Below are 18,526 nucleotides of genomic sequence, written 5' to 3'. Positions count from 1 at the left end.
AACATGAGAAAATGCCATGTTATTTTTTTGGGAAAAAGCAGGATACACAACTAGATACAAACTGGTCCTAAGGAGCGCGTGCACACATAAACGTATGTATGTTTACAGATGCAGGGGGCAAACTGCCAAATAATCTACAGTCGGCCTGCCTCTCCTCCTGCTGTCTTGAGATTTCAGTGACCAGCACTGCTCACCCATCCGGACACACTGGCCGAGGGGACGCACTCCGCATGCAGCCCACCAGGACTGACGTAGTGGCAGATCACTGGGTGTTCAGGATCAGGTGTGCAGGATTTTAAAACAGGATTATAAAGTTGCATGAAACTAGAAATAGTGTGCAAACAAACCAAACCAGCACTTTATTTTAAAAAGTTTTATTCTGCAGATTTAGAAATTTGAGATTTTTTAATAACTGCAAAAGAAATTCAGTCACACCTAATGATTGATTAACAGAATGTGGTGTATTATCTAAACAGAAATGTTTAGTGGTGTATTATCTAAACAGAAATCGTGCTGATGTGCCATAATAAATTGTCTATTAGTAAAAAAATACACTTTAGGGCACAGCATGGTATCACAAATTACAGTAGGGATACTTTGCAAGAATTTAATCAAACTAGAGAATTCTGAGTAACTGTATCTTTTAAATGCAGCACTTAAAAATGTAACAATTCTGTGCATTCTTTTCCTTAAAAAAAATGACCTTGTGTGTGTCATAGAAATGCTGCTTTATTGCTGCAGAGGTCAAAGTTCAAGGCTCAAGAGGTACAGGAGAGAATACAAAGGTAGCCTTAAGAAACTTGTTTTGTTTATGTATAAAAAGGTAAAGTTTATAAAAGTTAATTTACAAACCAAGAACAAAAGTGGTATGCACGCATTATGTACAAGCATCCTTAAACAGCAAAGTTTTCAAATGCATAGCCAAAAAGAACAGAAAACCACTGCTCCTTGCCAAAAAAAAGAGAAAAAAATCCCCAGATCACACCATTATTTTCTTCTGGGTGATTATACATTTCTGAAACCACCAAATCCACAATTTACTCAATCTCTTTCATGATACAGTATCTAGATGCACACAAAAGCCATAAAAACTTAGTAATACACAGAGAGAACAATCTAAGAATTAAAAACACGAGGGTAAGGCATTCCTGCTGGTTAGTATGTCTGTAGTGATATGGTTAATTTATAGATCCAAAGAGGCCATGGAACCAGTCTCACATGCTTTGGTGTCCTTCTCTAAGAAAAATGTGTTTTCATATACAGTAAGTAATTGTCTTTACTTGACCCCCCCCAAAAACTATAAATTCCCCTTGCTGTACATTTCTGTTAAATCCACTACATTGGTTATATATTCCAGGTGCATTTTAAAAATGTGTGCATATTACCTCATGCATAATAAAATAAAATGTGTGTGCCAGGCCAGGGCCATAATAAAGTTTGAAACTGTACTTTGGAAAGAATAGAACTCAAATGCACCCCATTTACTGGCTGGTATTTTAACGGAAATCAATATGTGAAGTTAAGCAGTGACCATAAAAAAGTACAAAAATCATTACAAAGCAAAACATCTTTGAACCTCTCGCCAATGCCAACAGTTCTTCAATCACAAACATGCAGTTTGCAGCATGTCTCCTGACCATGGTTCAGGGGCATGCTCACTAATCTTCATCAGTTCAAACAAAATGCTCAATACTAACAAACTGCAGTATCAATTCTAAGAAAAGTATAATACTTGATAGAGTGGTTCCATTTAGGTGTAGTAAGTTTAACCCAGTTTCACATTATTTAATCAAGTTCCTATATTTTAAGAATTAAAAGTGGTCAATCAGGACAGAAACACAGTTTGCTCCAACAAGATAATTTGGATCTCCAGGAAGACACTTGTTTTGCCAGGTTTTAGGATCACCTATGAGAGAAAAAGAAGTTCATGTCATTTATAGTTGGTTCAACTGCTAGTCATAATGCCTTGCAATCATGTGGTAAACATAAATACATATATTTAGATATAATTTTCTTGTATTTCTTCAGCATATTACACATATCAAAAGTCTTAGTGCCATATTTCAATGGAATTTAAGGATTCGAAAGTTGTTCCAGATTTCTCTTTTATTTATTATGTTTTCAAGTTCATACCTTTTAAAAAATGATTGAAAGTTAGGGTGACCATATGCCTGGGATAGTTCCAGTGTGCCCCCGAGTCCACAACAAACAGCACCCTTCTTTCACTTTCAAAAGTTTGGACAATAATTATATGGTCAACCATTGTAGTTGAGTATGAGAAATGTGTTCTCACACTCAACTACAGACCAACAAATGAAACCCTGAAAGTTCTGCAGAATCTAGCTCCTAAAGACCCTCCTCCTCGTTACCAAAAAAAAAAAAAAAAAAAAAATCAGTAAGACTGGAGCGGAGCTTCTTAGCCCTGATCCTGGCTGTACAAGAAAGTCACCTGTGGAGCTTTGAAAACTCATTGACTAGGTGAGTCTGAAGCAGGGCTTGGGGATTTGAGTTTTTAAACAAGCTCTTAGTGATTGGGATTTGCAGCTGGTGAGAAGCAGCCCTGGGAGCGGACACTAAGTGCGAAGAAGGCTGGGATGGTGTATGTCTCTGTGGGATGCAGGTAAATGACATTCAAGGCTGCTGACTTTGCTTTCCTTACAGCAAGGCTCTCAACCAGGAGCGACTCTGCCCCCTGTGGGACAACGTCTGGAGATGTTTTGTTTGTCACAACCAGCACCCAGTGGGAGAAGCCAGGGAGGCTGCTAAACATCCCAGAATGCACAGGACAGTCTCTACAACAAAGCATTATCTGGCCAAAATGTCAAGAGTGCCAAGGCTGACAAACTCTGCCAATAGTAAGTTGTATATCACATAAGCAGCATGTGAGTCATGAAGGGCTGAGCAGTTCAAAACAGTAATTTCCTTTCACGGATATAGATGGGCTTACGCAATACCGTAGGGTAACAAATTGTTTAGGCAAGGAGATAGAGTTATGACAACTCTTTGGAAGCAAATAAAAAAATTTTATCTTTAGGCTCAAGTTTCTTTCCAATACATTCATTTTTGTTGGGATTCAGTCAGTAGTTATCAAAATCTACCCCTGACTTTTTGAACAGAAATTTAAAGTAGCAAAACATTCTAAAGCCATACAAGATTACATAAAGGCACATTTCTCTTCTAAGTGAATGTACTCAAAATTTAACACAGGAAAGTTATTTCAGTCTAACAAAATAACTTACGTTCTGTGGCAAAAAACACTAGAATAACAAACCAAGAAATCATTTATGCTTCATATGACAGTTGGAAAAAATCACTTATAAAACAAATAATTACAATAAACAGTTATTTTAAGGACCCCCCCATCCTAATTTGCTTTGGAGGACAATCAGAGCTTATGCTACAACCCGACTTTCAGAATATATGTTTTACATGCAGTTTTAAGAATATTAATTCATTAATTCAAACTAGCTAATAAAATGTTTCTCAGTGGAGTCCCTTAGGAAATAGCTTTAATATCTAGTGTGTTAAAATTAATTTATTAACTTTTTCCAGAAAATGGGGTACCTGTGAACATCAGGAAATATATATTTATACATAACTTTTTACCGTGGGTAGTATTAAAATATGTTCCTATAATTTTTACACCATAAAACTCTATTTCATACTAAAACTGCATTAATTCTCACCTGATTTACCAAAAATTCAAAAGTAGGACTTTAAATCCTTATTTTTCTATATTAGGTTCAATTAAAGTGATCTGTAGCAAAAATGCAGAAAGTTCCAACTAGTAACTGACTTAAGTCACCCAAGGAAGTGAGAAATGTGAAAATGCAATGGAAGCTTTGAAATTATGATCTTAAGAGCAAAAAGCCATTTTAAAAAAGTGTGTATAATAGAAGTTGAGAGTTTTACATTGAAAAACCATGGCCAAGTATGATCACAGTGGAAGGTCTTTTGTCTTCAAGTTTCTCTGGTATATATACTTCATAAATTGAAAAATTAAAGAACGGTAAGCAAAACCGGAAATTATTACATAAAGGAATCAAATCATTTTAGTAAGAAAATGAGAATGCCTATGTATATAGGGCAATGTCAGTTCTCCCACTGCATCTTAAAGATTTTGACAGAACAAATAATTTTGTTGAACACCAAGAAATGTCAACCTTTGCCCAAATCATAAGTGTTTTAAAGGCAGAAACTTCTCTACCTTTCCATATTCATTTACAATATATGCACCACAAAGAAATTTCACAGCACTGGTGATGCCTACAAGGCCACAGGAACAGAGGTGGAGATGTGCTAACCAACAGCATGGGTAGCTCCATCAGCCCAAGGATCAATCAACGACAGTACCCAAAGCCCCCAAAGGACAGAGTGAAGACAGCATACCCGACGAGGAGTCGGATGATTTTAGAGCAAAAGACCAACCGTCAGGAGTCATGGACGCACAGTGTGGCAAGCGTAGCTCCACGGGCTTCAGGAACTTGAGGCCATGGGGCCCGCACATCACTAAGGGGCTCAGCAGTGTTTCACCTAGAGTCAGGGAGGGGGAGGGGTGAGAGATTAGATGGCTGTCTTCCTTCTAGACCACAGTTCTCCTCACTCCCCTTCTAATGATATGCTTTACAGCTAAATGGGGCTAGTTCTCTACAGCGGCACTCATCAAGGAAAATATAATGAAAATCACATATGTAATAAAAAAAGAGAAACAAGTGAAATGAATTTTAGTATTTAGTGTAACCCAATATATCCAAAACATTATTTCAACATGTAATCAGTACCCTAAGTTTTTGAAATCAGTGTATATTTTACACTTCCAGCGCATTTCAATTCAAAATAGCCACATTTCAAGTGCTAAAGAGCCACAAGTAGCTGGTGGCTACTGCATTCAATCACAGGGTTCTTATACTATAAGATGTATTCAAATGTATCTTTTATAAATGTTACTTATATCTTACATTTTTACTTATTTTTCTTATGCTTTTTTTGGTGAGGAAGATTGGCCCTGAGCTAACATCTTCCTCTTTTTTTTCTCCCCAAAGCCCCAATACATAGTTGTATATCCTTGTCACAAGTCATTCTAGTTACCCCACATGGCATGCCACCACAGCATGGCCTGATAAACAGTGTGTAGGATGGCGCCCAGGATGTGAACCTGCAAACCCCAGGCCGCAGAAGCGGAGCACACAAACTTAACCACTTGGCCACAGGGCCAGCCCCTGTCTTGCATTTTTAATGTTGTATTTTTGTTAAAGACTTGGTTTAAGAAATTCATGCAGGGCTGACATATGTTAGTATTCTGGCAAAATCTAAGAAAATGAGCTAAAGTAACGAATTTAAGGAAGTAAAGCAGTGATGAAAGATTATAAAAAGAAGTTGTAACAGTTCCCCAAAGCCTTTCTGAGTGGGTGGTACCTAACCCATCTCTAGAGATGGAAGGGGTGAATGATTCAAAGATAAATTTGGTGAGGTCAGCTAAGACTGCCTGGTGGATAGGTGGAGAAATGTCCAATGGCCTGTCACCTGCCATCACTGTCACATTCACACTGAAAGTAAGCATTCCATCTGGAAGGTCTAGCATGCTCACCTCTACCACCCCGGCCTTACTGCAGGACACCCACCACATCCTCGCGCTGCCATCCCAGGGCACTCCCTTCCAGTGTTCATTTGAAAGGCCCTCCTGATAGAAGGAACATGTTGTGGTTGGCCAGCGTGGAGGCAGAAAAGGGGTCTAGATTGTCCTCTCAACTGAGTACTACAAGCTTTGAAGAGCACATAGGACACTCAAGCTATTAAAACTAAGCAGAAAAATAAACACATTTACCTTTCTCCTTATCTAAAGGCGGGAGGATGCTGTTGTCTCGGCAGACCTTGAAATAGATTTCCTGCTCAATTCCTTCAGGAATGGCTCCTTGTGGGATAATTATACTAACACCAGTTTCTATGGAACTCAACACCCCACCATTGCTGTTAAATACACCTCGGGCTGTGGCCACCACGGTATGACCATCCTCATCTTCATCCTCTTCCATAGCTGAAGGACTGAGAGTTCAGAAATGGCTAATGAGTAAATTCCCAATAATATACAGGAACTTTCATTATTATCATAATAGGTGGTTTCATTTTATTTCTCCATAAAAATCAAGTTATTTACTTTAACAAGATAAATTTTAAGTGACAGATTTTACTCATAGGGATAACTAAGCATATTCTTGGAGAAATCCATTTCATTTTTTAAGGTAACTAATCAAGTTACCCCCATTACTGATTTTTGCAACCAGAAGGTACAAAGCCTGACACCTGATACCGAACTACTACAGTTCATTGGTTTTAAGAAGCACATTTTAACATCTATAAAATTGATAGCAAGTTATGGTTTAATTAGTAGCATATTTTCCCTTTTTAGTGATATAAAAGACAATGGTGCATCTTACAACTGACAGCATCTTAGGCCTGATAAAATACATTAATTAGGTTCTATACCTCCCTAGGACTTTAAGCGTGCACACTTAATGGCCTTTCCTTAGCACTCCCTGAGTACCAGATGCCCTTGCTCTCAAAAGCAAGGCTTCCACAGTTCCATGAGGTGATAAAGACTTTGGTATGGGTACACCCCAGATATCCATGGAAAAAAGACAGTACGTCAACTTAGTACACAAAGAATACCAAAGGCAGCGGGGATGCAGTATCAATGACTGCTTCAAAAATGGAGGTTATCAAGACTTCTTGGAGTAAAATTTTGAGCCAGGACCTACCGGTGAGCAGAAAGATGGACCGACAAAATTAAAAGTACGTGAAGGGCAGCTGCAGCTTCATTCCCGTATGACCAGAGCATCGGGGATGGATGCTGACACCTGTGAGGAGCTGCCTGCTCTTCCCCATCCCTCACTGGTTGGGAGGCTCACAAAGAGGGGAAGGCAGCACATTTTCGTGACCATCTTTGTTCTTGGGAAGCAGACTGCAGGGGGCTGTCCTCGCTACCCTCAGTTCTGCCTGGGAGTGCTGCTGCTGCAGTGGGTGGCTTGAAAATGGAAGCGGATTTGGAAGGCTGAGGTGAGCTTACGTGTAGCCAGAATGGGTCTGGCCAATCACAATGTAACAAAGAGTGAGAAAAGAGTATGTGGAGTGTGGCTCCAGGCACACTTGCTCTGTCTCATTTGCTCAGACTTCTTACTCATGAAAACTATAAAAAGAGCTGCTGTTTTTTAACAATCACTTTGAGGTTATTACACCTTTATTCCTTTTTACATCACTGTTGAATAAACAGTGGACAAGGAACACAGATACTTATTTTTTTGAGATATTCTCCCACTCGTACCTCATCAGCTGAGGTTAGAGGTTATGGGAAGCCATAGGTGGTTAAGAGCATGGGCTCTGGGGTCGAGTGACCAGGGACTGAGTCTGGGCTCCCCTCACCCTAATGCTGTGACCCTGGCTAAGGTGCAATGTCACTCAACCTCAGTTCTTTGTAAAATGGGGATAATGACAATACCTACCGACCATATATGATTGTTGGCTTTACTATTTTACTGACATTGTCTTGTACCGCTTGCAGGACCTTCTACATAATGGCATTCATTGCAACAACATTTTGGACAACACTGTTCAAAGTCTGAGTTAAAATTATCGTTTCAAGTCCTACATCACACAAAATACATCAAACTCATGTAAGACAAATCTCAAGACCAAGAAAAAGGCAAAAATCTTACCTCACAGGAATAGCTTTAGGCACTGTGCTGATATTATTTATTTGATATTTAGGCTTATCTGCATGGATGGAGAAAGTTTCAACTCCACTGTCAAACTCAGGAGGCTGTGCTGAACTGTGTGCTTTCACCAGAGTTTTTGGAGAAGTAGGGGGTTTTGAAGACAAGTCAGGTTTATGTGCAGTTTCACTTGGCAGAAGATTGTGATTGAATTTAGGACTTTCAAACTTGCGTTCAAACGGCCGAGCAGAACTGGTATATGGTTTTGGCGTGAATCGATTGTATGCTGGAGTGACTGTTTTCTGAGTCTGTTCAGCTCCATTAATTGGAGCTTTATCTTGGAAACTTTTCTGGGGATAGAAAGCAGACTGAGCAGTATCTTCTCGGTTTGGTGGTCTGAAAGTTGCTGGCTTATTCTGAGATGGAGGTGGGTCTGGTTTGGACACTAAGGAATTCTGAAAATCCAGTGATGCTGAATTACCTGAAAACAAAAATATATAAGTATTTTAGAAAATTCCTGAAAGAATTTTTAATGGCCCCTCTGCTGTCTCTCCCATCTTGACATATCCTGGTGTCAGAATCAAGGCCCAGGTTGGAGTTGCCACAGTCAGAGGGCAGCTCCTGAACCCTGGTGGCTGTGTGTGATGCTGAGGGACCAAGAGGTGGTAGAGATACATGTGGTGCTATCAGTGCACCCTGCTGCCTTGGAGTCAGGGTCATGCTGCTAAAGGTCCCGGTCTCCAAAGACTGGCTTCTGGATAACCCCTCTCCAATGTCCATAACAAATTTGAAACAAAATGACAAACTCAGCTATGTTAAAAAAAATCAGTACTATAAAACTCACCATAATTAAAGCCAAAAGAAAAGCCATAGCTTGGGAGAAGCTTTTTACAACATGTATAAGTGATAAAGAATTAGGATCCAAAACCTATAAAAAACACCCATACATCCATAAGAAAGATTCAAGTGAAGAAGATGGGCAAAGACTTGAAGAGGTAAAACACAGAAGTGAAAACTAGAATGCCCAGTAACCATACAATAAGGTACTCAACCTCACTATTAATTAGGAAAACACATACCTAAAACAAACAAAAAACATGAAATACCATTCCACAGCCATTAGATTGACAAAACTTAAGTTTGGTAATACCAAGTGTTGGCAAAGATGTGGAACAACAGGAACTTCCATGTACTGCTGGTGGTAGTGTAAAACAGTACCAAGTGAATTCTATGAAATAATTAAGAAAAAAGTAGTATCAACGCTATACAAACTCTTTCAGAAAAGAGAGAACAAGGGAACATATCCTAGCTCTCTTATGAAACTACAGAACCTAGATACCAAACTAGATGAGGACACCACAAGAAAATCATAAACCAAATTCCTTGTGAACATAGTAACATAATTTACTACATTAACAGAATAAATAAGAAAAATCTTATGATTATTTTAACATATGCTGAAAAAGCATCTGACAAAATGCTTTCAGCAAACTAGGAATAAAGGGAATATTCTAAAAATAAAGGGCAGCTACAAAAAACCTACAGGTAGTGTTGTAGGATGAAACATTAAATCCTCTCCCTAAGATGGAGAAGCAGCAAAAGCTGTCTGCTTTCTTCACTTCTACTCCACATTTTACTGCAGGTCCCAGTTAGCACAAAAAGGCAAGAAAAAGAAATAAAAGGCATAAGGATTGGAAAATTAGAACTAAAACTTTCTTAATCTGTAGACATGATAGTACATAAAGAAAATCCTATCATGAAGTAATATCCATCCACAACTACAACTTGTTGGGTTGAAGACTTAGCCTGGAATTTGACTCCTACATAAATAATAGAGAAGTATTATTTCTAATAGCAGAATGTCAACAGGAGAATGAATAAATTGTGGAATATTCTTAGGGTAAAATATACAGCTTTTAATTTTTTTTTGAAAGAGCCAAATAAAAGAGTGTTGAGAGGTGGAGGCAACAGTTTCCCTTTCAGGGAGTGTGATGAAAGAGTGAAGAGACATGAAGGTGGTTTGAGGAGGAGACACAGTCAAAGAAAGGTGCTCTTAACAATGGAATAGGTGACCTGCATATGTCTGAAGGCAGAGGGAAGGATTCCATGGAAAGGGAGAGAATGTTAAGAGACAGGGAGAAAGACGAAGAAAGCGGAAATGGGGGAGAGAGGTTGGCCAATGGCCCAGGAAGAGGGGTCACCTTGGGTAAGGGAAAACAGTTATTGCTCAGAGAGATGCGAAGGAAAGAATATGGGTGAAAATGCAGGTATACTGCTATTAAAATGAGTAAATTAGAGCTATGCTATCTACCTTATTGAGACATTGCCACAGAACATAAATGTAAAAGGCAAGGTGCAAAGCAATACGTATTATATAAACTTAATGGCTTTCCTATGTTCTTGTCTGAAGATGGAATACAAGAATTTTTACAAACCAACACTCAAATATTTAGATCCATACATACTAATAAGCAAACACTACTTCCAGAAATTGAGCTATGTTAATAAAACAGATTAAAATCTATTTATCTAAAAGGCTTATCCAATAAATGATCATAGTCACAAAAACAGGATCTGTACTTTTAACAAAACCCTTACTTTTCATTGCTCCCAGCCTAAAACTTACAAGTATGTATTTCTTGTATGAAAAACCATTTTGCTTAGGAACTATAAGAATTTAACTTTATAAGTATTACTCTATTATAGTGGTAATGCCAACTTCTGAAGTTCCTACCTTCACCATGTCCTCCCTTGGCATGTGTGTGGAGGGCGAGAGAAGAGCTGGAGCCAGGCTGAGAAGGCTGGGTGTACTGGGAGGGCAATGGAGGAGGGGGGGGAGTGGCCTGGATTGGGTCATAGCGTTTCTCACCAAATGATCTCTCCAAAGCATCAGCTTCAGTAGACTTTCCCCTGTGAAAAAAATAAAGAAATGCCAACATCTGAAAATGTATAAATGTATTCACATTTACAAAATAAGTTCTCATTCCTCTAAGCATCCTTAAGTTTTAAAAAAAATATATAGAATTTCACAATATACAAACAAATTCAACCATTCATCAGCACAAGAAATGTAAAGACATCACAGATACTTTAAGAATATTAGCAAAACCACCAGAGGACGGCAACCAAAAGGCAGATGAAATTTTGGGTATACTAGTAATATTTAATGGTGTTGTTTACAAAAAATAGTAATGGCTGATAGGTTTAAGAAAGTTTTGCAAGTATTAAAAAAAATTATTCATTGGCCCAAATCCTCCTTAGATTCACTTCTGATTTTGTATCTAAGGTACAAAGCCCTGGCTTCTGGCATTCTCAGGCAGGGTACCACAAAAAATGTCACAGACCAGGGGTTGGCAAGTTTTTTATTAAAGGGCTGGACATGAAATGTTTTCAGCTTTTTGGGCCATTCAAACTCTGTCCAAAAGCAGCCATAGACACTATGTAAATGAATGAGTGTGGCCGTGTTCTACTAACATTAAAATACTAGACATCTTTTACTTTAAACTTTGTCCTTGATTTACCAGATCCATTTTTTGTTTAATAACTGCTAGAGTAGCAGCATTGCTTGATTTTACAAGGCTCATTTAAGTCATTTGGGCCATGTATGTTTATTTTTTCAGATTGCGAATTGTTAATATGTCACACACAAAATTCTCACACAAAAGAAATGTTTAAAATAGACCCATAATTGCAACATTGCCATCTAAACCTTCGCAGAGAGCAAAAGCTGCACTGGCTTTATGTGCACTAAAACAATACGGACATTTGGAGTGCACTTTCAGGAAGAAGTCCAGTTTTACCATCAGCTTTAAAACTATACGGTTATCTTGCTTTCAGGCATTTAGACTAAGCATTTGCAAACGACATCAAAATCTGAAAGTGCACATAATGCCAATGACACAGTGAGGGACACCTATGTAACAGCCTCACATTAATGTCAGTCTTACCACTTGACGTTCCTTTTCAGGTAGTCATAGCTAGTGTAAGAGCCAAGAAATCTAGGTGATGGCAAAGCAAGCGCAATGGAAAAATGAAAGAAAACGGTCAATCTAACCAATAAGCAAATTTGCAGCAAATGGAACGCAAATGTCATTTTAACATATCAACCAAAAAGTACATATCCATCATTTCAGAATAATTTGATCTATAAAAGAAAATATCACTGACATTTAGCTAGGGAAATTACTGATCAATAAAAACCAAGTAATGTCATTCGGTCCTGCTGGCCTGCCTGCCCTCCACATACTCTAACTGGTGTTGCTAGGGAGCAGCAATGTGTCTGAGCTTTACTCCTCTTCCACCTCTGCCCACTTCTGCTGCAGATGGTAGCGGTGAATACAGAAAGGAACTAAATAAAGCAGCAGTACTAAGGATAATCAGTGGGTCCTGAATAACTGAGAACAAAATGCTCCATTAATAGAAAGGGCTAGGCAAGAGAATTCTCTAGGTGAAAATACAGGAGGAAGTGATACAACATGACAGCTTCACTGATCCCCAGCAGGGTTCATGATGAATTGGTAAGTAGAAATAAGCATACCTCTGAAACATGACTATGATTAACATGCTCCTTTCTAGCAAGACCTTATCCATCCCCAGTTTTAAAGCTAAGCCCTGTGGTGGGTGGAGCCTATTTGTAAAGCTGCCATGCTTTAATCTCAGAGCCTCTCTCATTGAATAATGTCACATGCATGCAAAATCAACCTAACATCAACCTTACACTTAGTTCTTAAAAAGCTGAAAACCACCATCATTTATTTTGAGACCTGGAAGTCTCATAAATTGAGTCTTGAGAGAGATTCTAGTGACAAAAAATCCCTAGTTGCCCTGAAGAAGTTGACTCAATCTCTGGGCTGGGTCATGTGCACAGACCCAGAGGGAGATTGCTCTTCCAGCCCTGTCTTAGAATCCTGGAAACTTCTAACTTGCTTTGGAGGTGAATGTCTGAGCTGCTATCTCCTAACCTCCCCAATTCCAATCCAGCTTTAGGGAACTGTAAGACAGGGTGATATCTTGCTTTCTGGGGTATTTGTCTTGTGCTAACAAAGATTTCTCCCCTCTCTGATTTCCACCATTTTTGAGGTGTGTTTTTAAGTGGAAGATAAGCACATATTACCTGGAAGAAGATAACTTTGCTGTTTCTATATTTTACTTTAGGAAATAAAGGCCTGTAGACAGTCTATTGGTGACAAACAACACATGGTTTTGAAATGTAGGACAAAGAAGGTCCCATATTTTAAACAACTTTAACAATTGGAAAGTTGTTTAATTGGGCTAAAGAGTAAAACAGCATGAGAAGGGAAGGTAGAGAAAAAACTTTCTCTCTTAGTCATCTTTTATGATCCTACTCTCCTTCCCAATTCTCTAACCATTAAATACCTGTATGGGAAAATGCAGCACAACTGGGAAGTTTTAATTTCATACTACAAAGGGAGGAAATGTATACCAGTATCCATCTCAAGTTACACTTTCTAACTCCCACAACATTCACAACAGTAAAACCATGCTGAGTCCTGAGTGAATTCACAAAGACAGATAGTTAACTATTTCGTTCCAAGGTAACAGATCATTGTGAAACCTCTGGCCAGATAACACTGGTTCCTCCCAGAGCTGTGTTTGTGAACAGGAGGGGAACTGACACACCTAGTGCACTGTGCCCTGTGCCGAGTTTCATTCACTCAACAAGCCCCCGCCCACCAATGCTACACAGTGCTCTAGACCCTGTCTCAAAGCTTACATCACACATACATTATTAAGTCTTCTTTGCAGAAAATCAAATTAACACAAAACGAAAAATGCCTTGTCATTTGATTCCTGGGCAAAACTTTTTACTTACTTTTTAGACCTAAATATAGTCTTTTAAGGCAGTATTCTATTTACCAAGTAGGTAAAAGGATAGCTAAACTCTGTGTCTTTAAACTACACCCCTGGACCCTCTTCTGACAGGAATGAATGTGCTAATAGCTTAAGTAAGAAGGATTACTTAAGGGTACAGCCTTCTACCCTATCAGACGTGAGCTCCTGAGGCTCAGTGCCTGGCTCACTGAGTCTGGACAGTCTAGATGCAGGAGACACCTCTCTAGTGTTGTTAGGGAGCTTCATGACACTAGCATAAGACACTGCTTGCACTGAACAGAACCCCCACTGCAGCACTCAAATTGTGCACTTGTATTTCTCATAAACTGCTTTCTTCTGTAGACAAAAATTTCAATGGATGACAATGGGAAAAAGGTTTAAAATTTTCATTTCAAGTGATGTCTTAGAAACAAAGGTCATAATTAAAACTAGGTTTTTAATACTAGAGGTTTTAAAGCATATTCTAAAAGAATTTTCACTGAATAGTAAATGACAAATGATAGCTAGGTTCAGACAATCCCAAGCATCTAATTCAGTAAAACTCTGTATGTTTCTGAACTTAAGACACAAGTGATGGCTTTTTGATGTGTCAACTCGGCCAGGCTGAACTATAGTCCCAGTTATTCAATCAGGCAGTAATGGAGATGTTGCTGTGCAGGGAATTTTCAGACATAATGCCTCTCATCAGTGGAGTTTTAAGTTAATCAAAAGGGAGATTATTTGGCCGGGCCCTTTTAAAGAGAACTTAGGCCTTCTCTAAGCTCAGAGACTCCCAGACAGCTCTGAATCTTCCCATCCTCCCCTACGGAGTTAGGACTTGCTTAGCCAGGTCCCACAACTGTGTAAACAAATTCCTTGCAATAAATCCACACCTGTTTTTCATTCTTGTGGGTTTGTTTAGTTGAAGTATGAACCCACCTGTGCCTGTGTGGGTTTATACCCGACTCTCAGTACCAAATTCTCTATCATTCAGGTTTCAAGTAGAGTGGCAGAACCAGCAGGAACCACCAGGAACACAGGCACAAGCGGGTTTATACTCCAACAAAACCCACAAGAAAGAAAAACAAACCAACAAAAAAACCAACAGACAAGTAAACAGAAGGCAGCAGCACAGAAGAGGGAGAAGACTGGGAGTCAGGAAACTTGGCATTTAGTCCTGGCTCGCCCCTGTCCCATCCCCTCACTGGATCTTGGTTTCCTTACATATAAAACTGGACCAGAAATCTCTAGTCTCCTCAAGCTCCAATAATATAAGCTCTTTCTTGCCTTGAAAAAAACCCCAACTCCATCATCTTCCCTCAAACAATGCTGCCCCACCCATCCCTGTTTTTGTATTTAAAAGACAAAAAACAGAAAAGAAGGGAAAGGACCAGCATTAGTGTGCCGTACAGAAGGGAGAGATTCTGATTATTTCACTTAAAGTCAGTGTCTTGACAGTTTACTCTTTCTTACCTCAAAACTCTTTGATTTTAACATCTTTCCTAATACGAAAACTTTATATATCTGATATTAGAGTTTAAGAACAAAAAACAAACAGACATTTTAGAGCTAGGAAGTATGCACAGTGCTGAAGCCCTAGAGCCCTCAGAAATCACGTACTGTACACTTCACGTGATTAACGCCATTTTACGCACTCGAACCTGGAAGTCTCATCTTATTTCTAAAAGGCAAGTCTTAGTGAAATAACTTACTTCAAAGAATAACCAGAAAAATTTGTTTGGTTCTGAGAAGGAACTGGCTTGGCAGGCTCTGAGAGATGGCTAGCAGGAATGTGTGGAGAAGGCTTGTTCTCAAAACTTCTTCGGTCAAAGTATGAGAGCTGCTTTCGATAATATTCTTCATCTTCCTCAGGATCATAATGATTTGACCGGACAATATCTTCAGGTGGCTTCAGTTGAGGTTTTTGAGGTTCTGGGACCCTAACAATGAATGACAAAGGGAACAACTTTTCAGCTGTTAATCTGACACAGAAAATGGAATGTATAAATCTTTTATGTTGGCCTTTCACTGCTGTGATTATTCAGAATCTGGCTGAGCAGTCCAATAGTCAAAATGGACATTCCAAATCCCTGTCCTCATACATTATATACTCAAAAGGCAGCCCTCTTCTGGCTCATGAGTCCTTTAACACACCTAATAAGCTTGCTAATTATCTGATTAGAGGCTTCATAGCCAGTTAGAAGCAGTTAACTAGAAAGAGAGAAGGGGACGTAACGAAGACAGTGGAGAACTTCTTGAAACACTCACACCAATGTCAGCAACAAGTAATAACAGAGAATTTAGAACTTTAAAAAGGATTTTTAAGAACTTTACTCTAGATCAATAAATGTTCCTCATATAAGGAAATAGCTCTATACAGTCCAAAGTTCCAGAGGGCAGAGGAAGCAGATGGGGAAGAACATTATTAAACAATTTAATACACTGTTATGTATGCTCTGCTTAGTAAATGTTAGAAACTTTGCATCAAAAATGGATAAACTTAGGGGCTGTCCCATGGCCGAGTGGTTAAATTCGCGTGCTCTGCTTCGGCGGCCCGGGGTTTTGCCTGTTTAGATCCTGGGTGCAGACATGACACCACTCGTCAGGCCATGCTGAGACGGCGTCCCACATGGCACAACTAGAAGGACCCACAGCTAAAAATACGCAACTATGTACCAGGAGGCTTTGGGAGAAAAAGGAAAAATAAAATCTTTAAAAAAAAAAAAAAAGGATAAACTTAAATAGATTTCACACACAAAAAAAGAGCTAAGCTTTCAGTTATTAGAAGTTTATATTATGTAAAACAGCTCATTTGCTAATGATACTGGCTAAAGGAGATACCACAGTAATTTACATTTTCATGAAAAGAAGTAGACATCATTAAAATAAGAGGGAAATGTGTATGCTAGATAGTAGTTAGTACTTCCTCTTTATTACAAGCACAAATGTAAGCAAATAAAACACATTAGTCAGGCAGAAGAACTGTAGCCAATCCAGTCTGTCACTTATTAGCAGTATGATGGGGCCACGGTTAAGAGCACAGCTGGCCAGGTTTCTCTCCTAGCTCTACCAAGTCCTGTAAGCGACTTAACCCCTCTCAGCTTCAGTGCCTCTTTAAAATGGGGAAAACAACCGTATTCCCTCATTGCACTGAAGTGCTTAGCACAATGGCAGGGACGTGGTGCATGCTCACTAAATGATTAATTTTAGTTATTCTAGCCAATCTAAGTCTGTTTCCTTACCCCTAAAAACTAGGAGTTCACATGTCTGAAAGCACTTTTAAAACTGAAAAACATACTACAAAATGTTAGGGCTTTAAAGTTTTTATTTTAATCATTTGCTAGAAAAGTAGCTTTTCGAAAGATCTGTTTCAGAAGGTATAATAAAGACCTTTCTTTTTCTTTCTAGGACTACTGCTTTAATTAGAAAGGCTGGCAGTTTTCATTTAAGGACAAACAAGATCCTCTCCCTTTCTCCTTCCCTCCCCTATTAACACAGTACAAGGCTTGCTAACTGACTAAGAGGGTCAGATTCCTGGTCAGTTCCACACCACAAACACCACAAAGTGTACCTACCTGTAGAGTGTTTTGTCATGTTCACTGAACTGATTTTGAGGAGTGGCTTTAGGACCAATGATGGGAGCACCTGGAGGTTTAGATGCTACCTCTGGAGGCTGCAAAAAATAAGACAAACATGCCCCAAAACAGATAATTACAAAACAGGCTTCTTTTGCAGGGGGTGGTGTGGGGAGGTGAGGTTAAGAAGCATTTTGAACCGCTCTTCACTGAATGTGTCTACATATCCAAGGCAGGAAAGACATACGTACCTTAAAACTAGTGGTGTGGTTTTCATCCTTCTTGTTCTCCAAAGATGCAGATCTTTTGTTTTCAAACATTTTAACTCTAGTGAGCACAGACTGTGGTTTCATTGCTGGATCTTCCTCTTCTTCAGTGAGAGTTGGGGGTGGAGGCAGTGGCTTCGTACTTGAAGGCAGAACTTCCGGCTTCTGCTGAGATGCAGGTATTAGAGGAGTGACAACTGCAGCACCATGGAGAGGCTCATAATGGCCTGCTTTAGAGGTAAGTCCTTGTGATGGTACTTGCTCATAACTTCGTGGGTACTGGTCAAAATACTGCTTGGCCTCAGAGGCCTTAGGGCCTGCTGAAGAATAGGGCTGTGCTTCTGGTCTGTATCTGTTATGTATGTCATATCCAGGAGCTGCTTGCTCTTCATGTCGTAGGGTGGAGGTTCTAGGTGGTTGGTCATAGCGTGGTCTGCTGTCATAGGACAGAGGAGTTGGCTCTTCAAAACGTGGGAAATACCCTCGTTCTGAGGACTCTTCAGGATGCTGTCTGGAGTCAAGGTCTCGAGGGTGCTGATTATCAAAAGAAGGCCGAGGTTGGTAGGGCTGTTTGTCATCATAATATGACCACTGCTCTTCATATGTAGGGATGCGATCTTCATAGTGTAGACGATGGTCATAGTTTCGAGAAAACTGTTCTGCATAGCTTGAGGAGTCATATCTATATGTGGGCTGCTCAAGGTCTCTGCTGGCTTGTTTCTCCACATATGGGAGCTGGGCTTCATAGCTCAGGTTAGGCTCTTTGTCTGCCCTCTGCCCTGGGTGACCAACAGCTGGCTGTTTCAAAACATGATTCTGTCTCATCATGTCCTCAGGATAAGGATCCTTTCTATATACCTGTATAAAAAATTCATGTATGAGTACAAAGGCTGGTTTTTAATTCTAGTCTACTTTAATAGATAAACTATGATTTAATATGTGAAAATGGTATGGTCTACCATTTATTACCAGGACAGAAAGAGATTAGCAGAGAAAGCTAGTTTAAGTGAAAGCTCAAAATTTATAATGCAGATAGGGGCTTTTAAGTTTTAGCATGTACTAAATGAAAAGTGAGTTAATTATTAAATTTAGTATAAAATTAATGCACTGAACTACCAAATCTGCTTGATTTGGATACTGAAAATAG

The 18,526-nt window shown here is 39.3% G+C and overlaps 1 protein-coding gene across 16 annotated transcripts in view; it reads right to left on the bottom strand.

Moving 5' to 3' along the window:
• Positions 1-358: 358 nt before the first annotated feature.
• The window catches only part of TJP1 (tight junction protein 1), a 237,286-nt gene continuing 219,118 nt past the window's right edge, over positions 359-18,526 (bottom strand). For 6 of the 16 annotated variants that reach the window (XM_070496572.1, XM_070496588.1, XM_070496582.1 and 3 more), the window contains 8 exons: positions 17,365-18,237; positions 17,114-17,211; positions 15,251-15,478; positions 10,441-10,616; positions 7,710-8,187; positions 5,825-6,042; positions 4,390-4,533; positions 359-1,906 (listed from right to left, as the gene is read on the bottom strand). In XM_070496572.1, the coding sequence (XP_070352673.1) occupies positions 1,812-1,906; positions 4,390-4,533; positions 5,825-6,042; positions 7,710-8,187; positions 10,441-10,616; positions 15,251-15,478; positions 17,114-17,211; positions 17,365-18,237 (2,310 nt within the window). In that variant the 3' untranslated portion in view covers positions 359-1,811. The remainder of the gene's footprint in view (positions 1,907-4,389; positions 4,534-5,824; positions 6,043-7,709; positions 8,188-10,440; positions 10,617-15,250; positions 15,479-17,113; positions 17,212-17,364; positions 18,238-18,526) is intronic. The other 10 variants (XM_070496579.1, XM_070496599.1, XM_070496585.1 and 7 more) reach the window with 2 other exon arrangements.

The sequence above is a fragment of the Equus asinus genome, chromosome 2 (genome assembly GCF_041296235.1).
Source record: "Equus asinus isolate D_3611 breed Donkey chromosome 2, EquAss-T2T_v2, whole genome shotgun sequence".
NCBI lineage: Eukaryota > Metazoa > Chordata > Mammalia > Perissodactyla > Equidae > Equus > Equus asinus.
Note: the sequence above shows the minus strand (reverse complement) of the source record. Positions and strands in the feature narration are given on the sequence as shown.